The sequence below is a fragment of the Chlorocebus sabaeus genome, chromosome 25, assembly GCF_047675955.1.
Source record: "Chlorocebus sabaeus isolate Y175 chromosome 25, mChlSab1.0.hap1, whole genome shotgun sequence".
Lineage (NCBI taxonomy): Eukaryota > Metazoa > Chordata > Mammalia > Primates > Cercopithecidae > Chlorocebus > Chlorocebus sabaeus.
The window spans coordinates 1,105,770-1,121,052 of record NC_132928.1 but is presented as its reverse complement, the minus strand read 5'-3'; the positions used below and the strand labels follow the sequence as shown (position 1 = coordinate 1,121,052).

The 15,283-nt window shown below is 63.5% G+C and overlaps 1 protein-coding gene across 1 annotated transcript in view; it reads left to right on the top strand.

Annotated features, from left to right (window-relative positions):
- OBSCN (obscurin, cytoskeletal calmodulin and titin-interacting RhoGEF) overlaps positions 1-15,064 on the top strand; it is a 164,786-nt gene extending 149,722 nt beyond the window's left edge. The window contains 25 exon segments of the mRNA XM_073011456.1: positions 1,238-1,334; positions 1,689-1,813; positions 2,327-2,439; positions 2,654-2,822; positions 3,062-3,143; positions 3,229-3,429; positions 4,139-4,199; positions 4,601-4,678; positions 4,966-5,138; positions 5,380-5,406; positions 6,085-6,237; positions 6,337-6,382; positions 6,821-6,898; positions 7,164-9,189; positions 10,035-10,115; positions 10,429-10,539; positions 10,693-10,860; positions 11,801-11,923; positions 12,107-12,277; positions 12,896-12,977; positions 13,155-13,394; positions 13,537-13,760; positions 13,953-14,028; positions 14,220-14,369; positions 14,555-15,064. Of these exon segments, the coding sequence (XP_072867557.1) occupies positions 1,238-1,334; positions 1,689-1,813; positions 2,327-2,439; positions 2,654-2,822; positions 3,062-3,143; positions 3,229-3,429; positions 4,139-4,199; positions 4,601-4,678; positions 4,966-5,138; positions 5,380-5,406; positions 6,085-6,237; positions 6,337-6,382; positions 6,821-6,898; positions 7,164-9,189; positions 10,035-10,115; positions 10,429-10,539; positions 10,693-10,860; positions 11,801-11,923; positions 12,107-12,277; positions 12,896-12,977; positions 13,155-13,394; positions 13,537-13,760; positions 13,953-14,028; positions 14,220-14,369; positions 14,555-14,732 (5,033 nt within the window). The 3' untranslated portion in view covers positions 14,733-15,064.
- Positions 15,065-15,283: the final 219 nt, after the last annotated feature.

Sequence of the window (15,283 nt, the reverse complement as noted above, 5' to 3'; positions counted from 1 at the left end):
GCAAGCCGCCTTCCCCCATGAGATGAGAGGGCCAGCCCCTCAGATCTGCTTCCCCACAACAGGCACGGAAGCCCCCAGGCCTTCAATGAGCACAGGCTCCTCCCTCTAGCTGCCTGGGCACCCTGGGGCCACCTAGGGCTAAGGGGCATCTCTCTAGGCCCCAACTTGGTGTATATTTGCTCCATTTGCCTATCACGGGGCTGGCTGGGCGCAAGGCCTGGCCCAGGAGAAGGGGCACGGCATCCCTGTCACCCTGGGAAATGGTCTCTTCTCATTCTTCTGCCTGTCACTCTTCCCCATGCAGTGACTGAAGGCCGGCGTCCGTAAGGGAAGGACAGGCCGAGGCTGGGGCAGGGGTCTGGGAGGACTAGCCCTGGCCCTCACTTGAACTCTGCCTTGTGGGTGGAGTGTACCCTGCCACATCCAATGGGCTGTGTGCCAGGGCCACAGTGGTTGAGCAGACAAACCCGCCCCAGGTGCCGCTTGGCCCATCCGGGGCAGATTGCAGGCTCCTTCACAGGCCTGACACTCGTTCACTCTGCCCGATGCCTCTGCAGAGTGGGCATGGGTTGGCCTGCTCTGGCCATGACCCCACCCGCCCTGCCTGTGGTGGACACCCTTTCCATTCGTCCACCTGCTTGAAGCTCAAGTGTATTCCCACAGCCACCTGCCGTGCCTGCGCTGCCTGTGCCACCGGCCGGGGCTGTCCCGAGCCCCACTCCTCTACCCAGTCTGCCCTGGGTCTCTCCTGTCCTCTCCCTCACAGCTGGGTGGAGCGGTGTCAAGGGCCCTACCTGTGACCTCTGGGCAGCCCCATGGGGTGATGCCCTGGCCCTCTGGATCCTGCCCACCATTGCTTGCATGCTAGGAACTGTTGAATGCTCCTGCTGAGACAGAGCTGCCTGTCCTGCCTGGCTGTCAGGGAGTGTTCTAGAGGGCAGAGGCCACTGCATCCAGTTGTCAGTCTAGCGGGTGGGCAGGGGACCCTTGGGGCTGGTGGCACGAGGTCGGATATGGAGGGTGCTTGGCACCTGGGCTCTGCAGGGTGGCTAACTGCACATGCTTGAGCTGTGGGCTGGGTACTGGGTTTGGGGCCTAGGACCTTGCCAGGATCTCACCCACAGCCCAGGGCCCTGGGAGCCCAAAGCTCTGCCTGGGCTTTCCTAGCCTGGGAATGTGGGGACCTGTTGCGGGTACCACCTGGGCTCCATCTCATGAGGCCCTCATCTCCCAGCAGCCGTGCCCCAGAGGGTGCCACAGCCCCTCCTCCACGAAGGCCCAGAACAGGAGCCAGAGGCCATTGCCAGAGCCCAGGAATGGACTGTGCCCATTCGGTAACCGCCCCAGACTGCTAGGTCCTGCATTGGGGACCAACCCCCAGGGGACATCTCCGGGCAGGCAGGGCAGGGCACAAGTTACCGCGGTGTCCTCACAGCCCTCCACTCTTTGCCAGCAGCTACCCCAGGCATGGCAGGTCTGGGAGGAGAGGCCACCCTTGGGATGAGAGGTGTTGTGGGGCCCCCTCCACACTAAGGGCTGGGCCCCCGTCTGTACATCTCATCCCAGAGAGGCTTTGCTGCAGCCCCTTCTGAGTGGTGATGAGCAGGGATACCCTATCTCATCGGGAGGCTTGGCTGCTCAGAACGTGTGGGGGCCCGGCAGAGCCTCACCCCACTTCCTAACCCCAGGATGGAGGGTGCAGCCAGGCCTGGGGCAGGCACAGGGGAGCTGCTCTGGGACGTCCACAGCCACGTGGTCACAGAGACCACACAGAGGACCTACACATACCAGGCCATCGACACACACACCGCAAGTACGGGGTTGGGCCCAGCTGGGTTATAAGTGTGATCCCCATACCCCCTGTCCAGGGCTGGGGGGCATTTGCACATCTGCAGAGGCCACCCAGCCTGTCTCAGCCCTGCCCCAGCCTGGGACGCCCACATTCTACTCACTGTGTCCCTTCAGAGGGGCCAGAACCCTCCACTGGGGAGACTCAAGTGGCAGTGAACTTGGTGTTAATAGGACCCTGTCCCTGAGAACGGCAGCCAAGTTAGCGAGCTCCACTGGCCCCACCGACTCCTCCTGATCACCTGGCCAGCTGAGGTCAGAGTGGGAGAGGCAGTGGTTCCATTGAAGGAGCACCCCTAACTGTCAGAAGCCTGAGCAGTCAGGATGGGGTGCTGTTGCTTGGGCTGTGGGGGGCGTTCAGTTGCCCACAGTGTATCTCAGGGCCTCAACAACCACCCAGGCATGGTGGGCTGTGGCTGGCACCCAGGGTTGTGTGGCTGGGGAGGTGGTTTCCATGGTTTCCTCCCTGCCCTCCCAGGGCCCCCATCCATGCAGGTAACCATCGAGGATGTGCAGGCACAGACAGGCACAATGGCCCAATTCGAGGCTGTCATTGAGGGCGACCCACAGCCCTCGGTGACCTGGTACAAGGTAGGTGTGCAGGTCCAGGTGAGCGAGATTCGGGGATGGCCCCAGGATCTGGGGGACCCACGGGAGATGGGTGCAGTCCACACTGTGCACTTCCTCCCACATCCCCTCCAGACTGGACACACAGCAGGTGTCGGAAGCACTGCTCAGTGAAGGGTGGGGTGATGGGGTCCCCCAGAGTGGGCTGATGGCAGCCCTGCTGATCCTGTGCCTCCAGGACGGCGTCCAGCTGGTGGACAGCACCCGGCTTAGCCAGCAGCAAGAAGGCACCACATACTCCCTGGTGCTGAGGCATGTGGCCTCGAAGGATGCTGGTGTTTACACCTGCCTGGCCCAAAACGCTGGTGGCCAGGTGCTCTGCAAGGCAGAGCTGTTGGTGCTTGGCGGTGAGTTGGTCGACCCCTCCTGGGCCCAGGCTCTGCAGCTGGGCTGGCCAGGTACAGGTCTTGTCTCCATGGGGCAACCTCTCTTCCCATGGGTGGTACCTGGGTGGGTGTGGTCCCTGGGTGGGTGTGGTCCCATAGTCTTGGGTCCAGGAAGCAGCTCCCATTAACACCACAGCACTGGGTTCCGTGGGGATCAGGGTGGTCACCTTTGCCCATACCAGCTGCTTCCCACTCCTTAGGGGACAATGAGCCGGACTCAGAGAAGCAAAGCCACCGGAGGAAGCTGCACTCCTTCTATGAGGTCAAGGAGGAGATTGGAAGGTAGCACCCAGCCCCCTTTCCCCTGGACGGCCAGATGGCTCCTTTCCTCAGGCCACCTGGGCTTCCCTCACTCCGTCTTTCCTAGGGGTGTGTTTGGCTTCGTGAAAAGAGTGCAGCACAAAGGAAACAAGATCTTGTGTGCTGCCAAGTTCATCCCCCTACGGAGCAGAACTCGGGCCCAGGCATACAGGGAGCGAGACATCCTGGCCACGCTGAGCCACCCGCTGGTCACGGGGCTGCTGGACCAGTTTGAGACCCGCAAGACCCTCATCCTCATCCTGGAGCTGTATCCTGCCCTCAGCCCCTGAGAGGGCTCGAGGAGGGGCATGCAGGGCCAGGCCAGGGCTCAGAGGAGCCATGTGCTTGGTGTCCCCTGCCTGGCTGGGTGGTGGCGACCATCCAGCCGGGAATTTGGGTGGGGAGTCTTCTGTTCCACGGGGCAGTGACTGGAGTCCCCAGGGGGTACTGGTGGCTAGCTGGCCCTGATGACCTGATGCTCTCAGCAGAGATGGTGGGGGTCCACTCCCACTCTGTAGATGGCCTCTTAGAGAGGAAGGAGCTGCTTGGCCTGGCTACTCTGGGGCACACCCTGCCACCCACATGGCCTTGTCTTGGAGGTCTCCTCTATCCTCTGGTGCTCTTGATGGTGTCAGCCGGACACATGCCCCCCTGCCCCAAGTCGGTGTCCTCTTTGCAGGGAGAGGGTGCTGGATGGGCTCTGTACAGAGGGGGCAGGACGCCCCCTCCCACTGTGCCAGTGCAGTGACTGGCCTCAGTCCCCACCGTCAGCCTGCAGCCCCTCCCTTTTCAGGGCTGAATGCCATCTGGGGTTCAGAGGGGTCCCCACTCCACTCTCCTCAACCTTGAGCATCACCCCCTGCTGCCCCCAGAGATCAGATGTGCCCATAGTCCTGGCCACCTCATTGTGAGTGTGGGTTTCTGGGGGCAGGCAGGTTTCAGCCTCCCAAGCCTGCTTTTCCTTAATGGGATCCCAGGTGCTCATCCGAGGAGCTGCTGGACCGCCTGTTCAGGAAGGGCGTGGTGACAGAGGCCGAGGTGACTGGGCCGCCGCCTGCCACTGCCCCAGCCACGCACCCTACCCCAGACCCCTCTCAGACACCAGGTCCCTGCAGATACAGTCCCAGCCACAGCCCTCTCTAGCTCAGGGGCCTCTGGGGCTCCCCATGGCCTCCAGGGCGTGTTGACCCCTCAGTCAGGCTCTACACGGCCTGGACCCCGCCTCACCTGGTCAGCTGACCAGCCCTGCCCACCCCTCCCCCACTGAGGTTCACAAGTCCATCGTATCCTCCCCACCTTTGAGGGATCTCCTGGCTTAGGGGCACACAGGACCCAGGAGGGCTTTGCATATCAGCTGCCGAAGGCAGGAGGAGGCTGGACTTGAAGTGGAGAGGGAGGCTGGGGCTGGGTTCCCACCTGAACAGCAGCCCTTGCTACAGGTCAAGGTCTACATCCAGCAGCTGGTGGAGGGGCTGCACTACCTGCACAGCCACGGCATTCTCCACCTGGACATAAAGGTTAGTATGTCCTCATCACTGCACCCCAGAGCCTGGGACCTGCAGGCCAGTGGGGCAGGCTCACCACTCCCAGATTCACTGAGAGGGCTTGCTTGCCTCCAGGGACAGGGAGCTCACCACTTCCAGGCAGCCCTTTCAGGTGGGGTGTGGCTCTGGTGGAGCAAAGGCTGTCCCCAAATGGCTGCACCAGGTGCTCCCCACTGCCCCACCCTGTCCCCGGGCCTCTGGGTGTCCCCACCAGGCCCACCAGCCCCAGGAGTCACCCCACTCCCAACTCTCCCTGACAGCCCTCTAACATCCTGATGGTGCATCCTGCCCGGGAAGACATTAAAATCTGCGACTTCGGCTTTGCCCAGAACATCACCCCAGCAGAGCTGCAGTTCAGCCAGTACGGCTCCCCTGAGTTCGTCTCCCCCGAGATCATCCAGCAGAACCCTGTGAGCGAGGCCTCCGACATCTGGTGAGTGGGTGGCTGGGCCAACGGGTCTGGGTCTGCAGCATCTCTGGGAAGCCGGTTCCCACAGATGGCCGGGCCCTCTCCTCTGCCCCAGGGAGGTAGCAGGCAGCCTACTGGTCAGCCAAGGGGTCCTCCCTGAACCCGTCTCCTCCTACAGACCTGGGCTCCCCGCTTCCCTGTGTGTGTGCCTCTTACCTGAGGGCCAGGCCTGGGGCGACGCACAATGTGTGGTTTTGTCTTGCAGGGCCATGGGTGTCATCTCCTACCTCAGGTGAGCAGAGCCCTGCTCCATCAGCTGACCTAAGACCCCTCCCTTGTAGGCCCACCGAGGGCATGTGCACCGCTGGCTGCTCCCCAGATCAGAGACCCGAGACCCAAGGGGCAACTATCTTGGGAACAGGCGGTCAGCCAACCCTGATAAGAGGTTCCTGCCCAGAGGGTCTCACAAACACCCTGTCATCAGAGGGCTGTGCCGGGTCACGAGGCAGCCAAGCCACTGCCCTGCGGGACTGGGGGTTGTCCAGCAGTCACTCATAACAGCCACTGCTGCCCTGAGGATGACGGTGGTATAGACAGCCTGGACTTCCTCAGCAAGTTGATCCTTAATTCCTAATTCAGGCTGATCTTGATGCCTGCCCCAGACTGGATCCCTATTTCAGACTAAGGGTGGTGCCCACCCAGGCTGACCCTACATCCCTGCCCCAGCCTGAGCCTGGATCCCTATCTCAGACTAAGGCTGGTGCGCACCCAAGCTGACCCTATATCCCTTCTGCTACTTGAGCCCAGATACCCCAGGCTTGGTCTGGGTCCCTGTTCCAAGCTGAGCCTGGATCTCTCTGGGCAAATCAGAGAAACTTGCTGGGATTCTCAGAGCTAGATGGGAGTGGGACTAAGAGCCCATCCGCAGTCAGGGCCTCATCTGAGGGCTGGACCCTCCCTCTGCCTTCAGCCTGACCTGCTCATCCCCATTTGCCGGTGAGAGTGACCGTGCCACCCTCCTGAACATCCTGGAGGGTCGCATGTCATGGAGCAGTCCCATGGCTGCCCACCTCAGTGAAGACGCCAAGGACTTCATCAAGGCTACGCTGCAGAGAGCCTCTCAGTGAGTGCGCACCCAGGCTTCTCCTGCCCGGGGCCAGTCAGCCCTGCCCCAGGGGGCAACTGACCACCTGACCCCTCCTGAGCCTTCCTCTCCCTGCAGGGCCCGGCCTAGTGCAGCCCAGTGCCTCTCCCACCCCTGGTTCCTGGTGAGTATCAGGGTCAGCCCCACACTATGCAGGCGGAGCCTGAGGCCAACGGGCAGGGCCTCTGGGCAACAGGGTGTGTGAGCACAGAACTGTGGCTGTGGCCTGGACTCTGCCCAGCCCAGAGGACGTTTGTCCTTGTACTTTAGTGAGAGGGCTGTGGGAACCTCAAGCTGGAACCACGTTTCAGTGCCCCAGCCCCCAACCCCCAGCAGGAGGCAGGGAGAACTTCGAGGAGCTCAGGGACAGGGGGTCGCTGTCACCTCTGACCTCTGGCCTTTGCCATCTGCCCCACCTGGACATCTTGGGTGAGGGCTGTGGTGTCCTGGATCCAGGGGATCCCAGGACTGGGGCTGCCCAGCAGGGCTTCCATCACGGGAGGGGCCCCTATCAGGGCACCATGGTCTCCCTGCTATGTGGCTGCCCACCTCGGTCTCCCAGAAATCCATGCCTGCAGAGGAGGCCCACTTCATCAACACCAAGCAGCTCAAGTTCCTCCTGGCCCGAAGTCGCTGGCAGGTGAGCCATGACCATCTGAGTAGGGACCAGTGAAGGGGAAACTGAGGCCCCACAGGGCCAGCTGCGCACCTAGGAGTGCAGGGAAGTGGGACTGGGCTCCTTTGAGCATGCTGAAAGGAGATGGGAGTCATCTGCTGGGCACAGTGGGGATGGGTGCACAGAGTCCCATGGTGCAGGAGGGCGGAATGACTGTGCCCTGGGGGTAGAGGACCCCAGAGCTCCTGGGTCTCCCCACCTGATGCCTGCTGCCCCCATGCGGTTCCAGCGTTCCCTGATGAGCTACAAGTCCATCCTGGTGATGCGCTCCATCCCTGAGCTGCTGCGGGGCCCTCCTGACAGCCCCTCCCTCGGTGTGGCCCGGCACCTCTGCAGGGACACTGGTGTCTCCTCCAGTTCCTCCTCCTCCTCTGACAATGAGCTTGCCCCATTCGCCCGGGCTAAGTCACTGCCACCCTCCCCGGTTACACACTCACCACTGCTGCACCCCCGGGGCTTCCTGCGGCCCTCGGCCAGCCTGCCTGAGGAGGCCGAGGCCACTGTGCCCTCTGCCGAGGCCTCAGCTCTGCCTGCATCTCCTGAGGGTGCTGGGCTACCGGCCACCCAGGGCTGTGTGCCCCGGCACAGCGTCATCCGCAGCCTGTTCTACCAGCAGGCCGGTGAGAGCCCTGAGCATGGGGCCCTGGCCCCGGGGAGCAGGCGGCACCCAGCCCGGCGGCGGCACCTGCTGAAGGGCGGGTACATTGCGGGGGCGCTGCCTGGCCTGCGCGAGCCACTGATGGAGCACTGCATGCTGGAGGAGGAGGCTGCCAGGGAGGAGCAGGCCACCCTCCTGACCAAAGCCCCCTCCTTCGAGACCGCCCTCCGGCTGCCTACTTCTGGCACCCACTTGGCCCCTGGCAGCAGCCGCTCCCTGGACACGGAACATGACCCTCCGAGCACCCCACGCTGCTCCCCAGAGGCCTGCTGTGAGGCACAGCGACTGCCTTCAGCCCCCTCCGGGGGAGCCCCTATGAGGGACATGGGGCACCCTCAGGGCTACAAGCAGCTTCCATCCACTGGTGGGCACCCAGGCACTGCTCAGCCAGAGAGTCCATCCCTGGACCACCCTTGGGGGCAGCCAGCCCCTTTCTGTCATGCCAAGCAGGGTTCTGCCCCCCAGGAGGGCTGCAGCCCCCTCTCAGCAGTTGCCCCACGCCCTCCTGGCTCCTTCCCTCTAGGATCTTGCAAAGAGGCCCCCTTAGTACCCTCAAGCCCCTTCATGGGACAGCCCCAGGTACCCCCTGCCCCTGCCAAAGCAAGCCCCCCACTAGACTCTAAGATGGGGCCTGGAGACATCTCTCTTCCTGGGAGGCCAAAACCTGGCCCCTGCAGTTCCCCAGGGTCCGCCTCCCAGGCGAGCTCTTCCCAAGTGAGCTCCCTCAGGGTGGGCTCCTCCCGGGTGGGCACAGAGCCTGGCCCCTCCCTCGATGCTGAGGGCTGGTCCCAGGAGGCTGAGGATCTGTCCGACTCCACACCCACCCTGCAGCGGCCTCAGGAACAGGTGACCACGCGGAAGTTCTCCCTGGGGTGTCGCGGGGGCTACGCAGGTGTGGCTGGCTATGGCACCTTTGCCTTTGGTGGAGATGCGGGGGGCATGCTGGGGCAGGGACCCATGTGGGCCAGGATAGCCTGGGCTGTGTCCCAGTCCTCAGAGGAGCAGGAGGAGGCCAGGGCTGAGAGCCCACTGCCCCAGATCAGTGCAAGGCCTGTGCCTGAGGTCAGCAGGGCTCCCTCTAGGAGCTCTCCAGAGCCCACCCCATGGGAGGACGTCGGGCAGGTCTCCCTGGTGCAGATCCGGGACCTGTCAGGTGATGCAGAGGCGGCTGACACAATATCCCTGGACATTTCCGAGGTGGACCCCGCCTACCTCAACCTCTCGGACCTGTACGACATCAAGTACCTCCCATTCGAGTTTATGATCTTCAGGAAAGTCCCCAAGCCCACTCAGCCAGAGCCACCCTCCCCCATGGCTGAGGAGGAGCTGGCCGAGTTCCCGGAGCCCATGTGGCCCTGGCAAGGTGAAATGGGCCCCCACGCAGGCCTGGAGATCACAGAGGAGCCAGAAGACGTGGATGCGCTGTTGGCGGAGGCTGCCGTGGGCAGGAAGTGCAAGTGGTCCTCACCGTCACGCAGCCTCTTCCACTTCCCTGGGAGGCACTTGCCACTGGATGAGCCCGCGGAGCTGGGGCTGCGTGAGAGAGTGAAGGCCTCCGTGGAGCACATCTCCCGGATCCTGAAGGGCAGGCTGGAAGGTGAACCCCCACCCCACCCCAGGCATCCTTCACGTCCAGGTGCTCCCATTCTGTAACTGGGGTTACTGCACTCCAGGTGACGGCAGGAGGCCCCCGGGGCACCCCCGCCGGTGTCCAGGTGCTGCCCACACCTCCTGTCCCTGCCTCAGGTCTCTGAATCTTGGGGTCACCTCTCCAGCCCTGACAACCCTCCCCACGGGGCAGCTGAGACCCAGCCCTGGGACCTAACATAGCTGAGGAGGCCTGGGGAGGCTGTAGGTGGTATGCCCCTGGGGAAAGCATTTGAAGGGGCCAGAGTCTTCCTGAACCAGAATCCTTCCTGACCCCAGAGTCCTCCCGACCGGCCCCAGACCCTCCCTGACCCCAGACACCCCAACGCTGTACTCTCCCAACCCCAGATCCTGCCTGACTGCAGACCCTCCTAACCCCAGATCCTCCTGAGTCCTCCTTGACCCCATAGTCCTCTCTGACCCCAGACCCTACCTTACCCCAGACCCTCCCCAACTCCATGCCCTACCTGACCCCAGACTCTCCTGACCTCAGGCCTTCCCTCAACCCAAAACTCTTCCCAACCCCAAAACCCTTCACAGCCCCATAGTTCTCCCCGACCACATAATCCTCCCTGGTCCTGGACCCTCCTGACCCCGTGCCTGGAGGTGGGGAGGGTGCCTGATATTCGTGTTTCCTCTGTGGCCTGGAAGTCTGGGGAGTGGGCAGCGGGCCAGCCGACCCCAGTTGCTTCCTGTCCCAGCTGCTCCGGGTCCTTGCAGCCAGAGGCGGCTGGTGCTACCCAGAGGGGCCAGGCCTCCTGACCATGACCTTCATCGTCCCCCTTCCTCCTGCAGGTCTGGAGAAGGAGGGGCCCCCCAGGAAGAAGCCAGGCCTTGCTTCCTTCCGGCCGTCAGGTCTGAAGAGCTGGGACCGAGGTGAGCAGGCCCAACACAGAGACCGGGCCCCATTGCCTCTCAGGGTCCCACCAGCATGGCCAGACAGGTGGGGAGCAGGCTTGCACTCACAGGGGTGCAGGAACCGATGAGGGGTCCTGGTGGGTGTGGTGAGCTGAGCAGTCTTGGAGGACTTCCTGGAGGAGGAGGTGGTGGTGCAGATGGGCCAGTCTGGGGAGTGGGGAGTCGTGGGTGGTGGGGCAGGGCTCCTCCTGGTGTCCCCACTGTGGGGTCCAGGCCATGCTCTGGGGCCTGGAGGTCACCTCTGAAGGCTGATCTCATCCTCCCTCCTCAGCGCCGACATTCCTAAGGGAGCTCTCAGATGAGACTGTGGTCCTGGGCCAGTCAGTGACACTGGCCTGCCAGGTGTCGGCCCAGCCAGCTGCCCAGGCCACCTGGAGCAAAGGTAAGAAGCTATTCCAGGGGCTGGGGGCTGGTGAAATCGGGTGAGTGGCCATCGCCAGCCCCACAGGATGCCTCGCTGTCCAGAGGGAAACTGAGGCCCAGGGAGAGGTGTGAGGCCTGGCTGTGGCATGAGGCTTGCTCTGTACTTTTGCAGATGGAGCCCCCCTGGAGAGCAGCAGCCGTGTCCTCATCTCCACCACCCTCAAGAACTTCCAGCTTCTGACCATCCTGGTGGTGGCAGCTGAGGACCTGGGTGTGTACACCTGCAGCGTGAGCAATGCGCTGGGGACAGTGACCACCACAGGCGTCCTCCGGAAGGCAGGTGCGTGGGCCACACTGGGGGTGGGCCAGGGAGGCTGGGCCAGGGCTGCTGGGAAGCCTCATCCTCCGTGGAATGCTTCCGGGCCCGTGCATTGGCCGCTGAGGCGGCCGCTCCCCGACCCTGAGCAGCCCACATCTCTATGGGGCCAGGCACCGCCCATGGCCAGGGCTGCAGGAGGCCCGAGAAGGTCAACAGAGTTCTGACCACACGGGCTGCCCTGGGCTGGCGGGAGGTCCTGAGCTGGTTCCAGCAGAAGGAACCAGCCTTGGGAAGGACGGCCGGATGCAGTTGCTGACGTTACAGGGCTCGGAAGGAAGCCTGTTCATCCACGCTCCCTGCCAGGGAGAAAGCCCATCCCATTGGCCACTTGCCAGGAGAACTGAGTTTCTTGGGCACATGACCCATCGCATCATCTTCCCATGTTCCTTCCATGCCCATCCCTCCAGCCCATGCAGGAGTGGGCTGCTTCCGGTTCCATATCTCAATCAAAGTTGAGTTCCAAGCACAGCACAGTTCCCTGGGGCATGTTTCTGAGGTAGTCAGGATGGGGGCTACAGGCCTAGCTCTGGGACCCCTGGCCCAATGACCAGAGTGGGCCAGCCTGCCTGAACCTGTGTAGGGCAACCCAGTGAAGCCCAGCAGCCCCACCAGGGCCCCTCTGACCAGAGCCTGGGCCCCTGCACAGGGTTCTGGTCACACCACGGTGAATGGGCCAGCCCAGGAGCGGGTTCTGGCAGGGCAGACACCTCCCCAGCCCCTCGCCAGGAGAGGCCCCTCCTACCATTCCTCACTGTGATTGGACCCTGAATGAACAGGACCAGGGAGGGTGGGCTCCAGAGCCCTGGTAGCTGCCAGGGTGAGGCAGGGGCCAGCCAGATATTGCCCCCTGGAGGCTGGGTGCCCACCCTGGAGTCACTGACCATTGGGCAGTGCCTTGCAGAGCGCCTCTCATCCTCGCCGTGCCCGGATATTGGGGAGGTGTACGCGGATGGGGTGCTGCTGGTCTGGAAGCCCGTGGAATCCTACGGCCCTGTGACCTACATTGTGCAGTGCAGCCTAGAAGGTATGAGGTGGCCCCTGCGCCCAAGGCTTCGGCCACCCCTCATGGGGGCCATGTCGAGGGGCCCTTGGGGAGGTGCCTGGCCTGCTCTGTGCCCGTGGTTGGCCTCAGGGAAGGGTTTCTCCACCCCCACTGATGTGGTGTGCGGAGGCCTCAGTAGCCCCTCACGTGCTCCTGTGTGGCCAGGCGGCAGTTGGACCACACTGGCCTCCGACATCTTTGACTGCTGCTACCTGACCAGCAAGCTCTCCCGGGGCGGCACCTACACCTTCCGCACGGCATGTGTCAGCAAGGCAGGAATGGGCCCCTACAGCAGCCCCTCGGAGCAAGTCCTCCTGGGAGGGCCCAGCCACCTGGGTAAGCCACACCACACTCAGGGCTTGGAGGGTGGGAACAGCAGCTGGAAGACCCAGATTATGCTCCCTCCTGTGCAGGGTCTCCATAGCTGTCCACTTCCTTCTGGGGAGAGAGCTGCTCCTGGGCTTGGCATTCGAGGCCTACACACTTTAGGGGCTACCTCACCCCCAAGGCCCCCCCTTCACTCACCTACACTTCCATACACTTTTTGGCGAGCCCACAAGTCCATTCTGCTTCATGCTGAATGTTGGTAGTGAGTGTTGATAGTGACTGCCCCTTGCTGCCTCTAGATTTGGTGGAGGAATGCTGGGGTTGATTAGTAATGTCTGTCCTGGGCTCAAGACAGACAGAGAGGGCATGATTGCTATGGGTGGTCCATTCTCAAATGCCCCTGCAGCCCTCATACACACCCTCACTCAGGTTGGCTCTCACTGTTTGCTGTACCCCCTCCCTGTCCCTGTACCCCCATAACCTGAGGAACAAAAGGTGGGAGTGTGTAGGAGCTCAAAGCCCCAGTTGTCAGGGTACCTGGGAAAGGGTGATGGGAGAGGTGGGGAGAGCTGGGGCTCTGGGGATGCCCTCTTCACCCCCTCTTATGGCCTGCCCCTCCTCCCACAGCCTCTGAGGAGGAGAGCCAGGGGCGGCCAGCCCAACCCCTGCCCAGCACAAAGACCTTCGCATTCCAGACACAGATCCGGAGGTGCAGGGGCCTCGGGGGCTGCAGGCGGGTGGGGCCAGGGCCTGGACCCCCCCTTGCTGGCCACCCATGGCCCCACACCCACCTTCTCGCTAAGCTGGGCTCCTGCTGTTCTGAGTGTTGGGAATCGGGGAATGGGAGGGGATCACCCACCAGCCTGACTGCTGTCCCCTTGAGCAGGGGCCGCTTCAGTGTGGTGCGGCAGTGCTGGGAGAAGGCCAGCAGGCGGGCGCTGGCGGCCAAGATCATCCCCTACCGCCCCAAGGACAAGACGGCAGTGCTGCGTGAATACGAGGCCCTCAAGGGCCTGCACCACCCGCACCTGGCCCAGTTGCATGCAGCCTACCTCAGCCCCCGACACCTGGTGCTCATCTTGGAGCTGTGCTCTGGGCCCGAGCTGCTCCCCTGCCTGGCTGAGAGGTGAGGGTGGCCTGGGGTGGCATGGTTGAGCTGATGGACTGATGGACACAGGCCTCTGGGGTGGGGCCGGAGGACCAGGCCCCTCTGCACAGCCCGGTTGCCCCCACCCTGGAGCCTGGGCTGAGCAGCTTCTGCCCCCCAGGGCCTCCTACTCAGAATCGGAGGTGAAGGACTACCTGTGGCAGATGCTGAGCGCCACCCAATACCTGCACGCCCAGCACATCCTGCACCTGGACCTGAGGTCTGAGAACATGATCATCACCGAATACAACCTGCTCAAGGTCGTGGACCTGGGCAATGCACAGAGCCTCAGCCAGGAGAAGGTGCTGCCCTCAGAGAATTTCAAGGACTACCTAGAGACCATGGGTACGTGTGTGGACAGTTGGGGGGAACTCACCTGGGGTGGGGGGCAGGAAGAAGCCCCCTCTCCTCCAGTGCTGTCCCCTCTCCCAGCTCCACTACCACCCACTCAGCCGCACACCTGGCCCACACACCTGTGCCTCCACCTGTCCCACCTGTGCCCCTCCACCTGAGCCCAACCACATGTGCCCCTCCCAGCTCCAGAGCTCCTGGAGGGCCAGGGGGCTCTTCCGCAGACAGACATCTGGGCCATCGGTGTGACAGCCTTCATCATGTGAGTCCTCCAGCCTGTCTGGGGGTTACTAGGTGGGCTGGGTAGTCTCCTCCCTCCACCCGAGGGTGACCTCACGGCCCCTGCACCCCCATACCCGAGGGTGACCTCCGTGCTCCTGCATCCCCTCCCCCTCCGCCCTGGTCTACCCTAGGAGGGTGACCTCAGGGCCCGTGCACCTGCCACCTGTGCAGGCTGAGCGCCGAGTACCCGGTGAGCAGCGAGGGTGCACGCGACCTGCAGAGAGGACTGCGCAAGGGGCTGATCCGGCTGAGCCGCTGCTACTCAGGGCTGTCCGGGGGCGCCGTGGCCTTCCTGCGCAGCACTCTGTGCGCCCAGCCCTGGTAAGGCGCGCCCCTCTCCTCCTTCTTCTCCCCGCCCCCTCCTCCTTCCGTCCCGCCCCGCCCCGCCCCGCTACTCCCTTTCCCCTCCGTCCTCTCCCCTCCGCCTGTCCCTCTCCCCTTTTCCACTTCCCTCCCCCACACCCCTGCAGCCGCTGGGCCACGCGCTGAGCGTTTGTCGCTTCCAGGGGCCGGCCCTGCGCGTCCAGCTGCCTGCAGTGCCCGTGGCTGACAGAGGAGGGCCCGGCGTGTTCGCGGCCCGCGCCCGTGACCTTCCCTACCGCGCGACTGCGCGTCTTCGTGCGCGATCGCGAGAAGAGACGGGCGCTGCTGTACAAGAGGCACAACCTGGCCCAGGTGCGCTGAGGGTCGCTCGGGGCCGCACCTCTTGGTCTCCCCGCTGGGGCTCGCTGCAGACGCGCCAATAAAAACGCACAGCCGGGCGAGAAGTCTTCCGTCTCTTTGCATTATTTTCTTTTGGGAAGGGGAGGGAGTGAGGGCTCTGTCCCCGCCTTTCTGGCTGGGACGCCGATCAGGCTGCCCCGCTGTGTCTGGGCCTGCGAGGCCCTTAGAAGGCGTCCTTAGGGGTCGCTCCCTCACTCCCATGCTCCGCTTGTTCAGCCCTGCGGGTCGTCTCCATCCTCACACCCGTGCGCGTTTATTCCACCCGCCGTGCGCCTTCCTCTCTTCCATCACGCTGACCTCCAGCCCTGCAGCCCGCTTTCTCCGCCGTCGGGCCAGCGGCTTGTTTCCAGAACTTCTCTGCCCCAGGAAGAGTTCTTGGGCAAAGCGTGCAAGCGAGGGCGGGGAGCCGCGGGCCCCGATCCGCTGGCGGAGAGAAGGCTTCAGAGTCGCTGGCGCGTGGCCTTGGTGAAAAGCAACCCAGTATTTGAGATTCCAGGGGCAATGACTGCGCT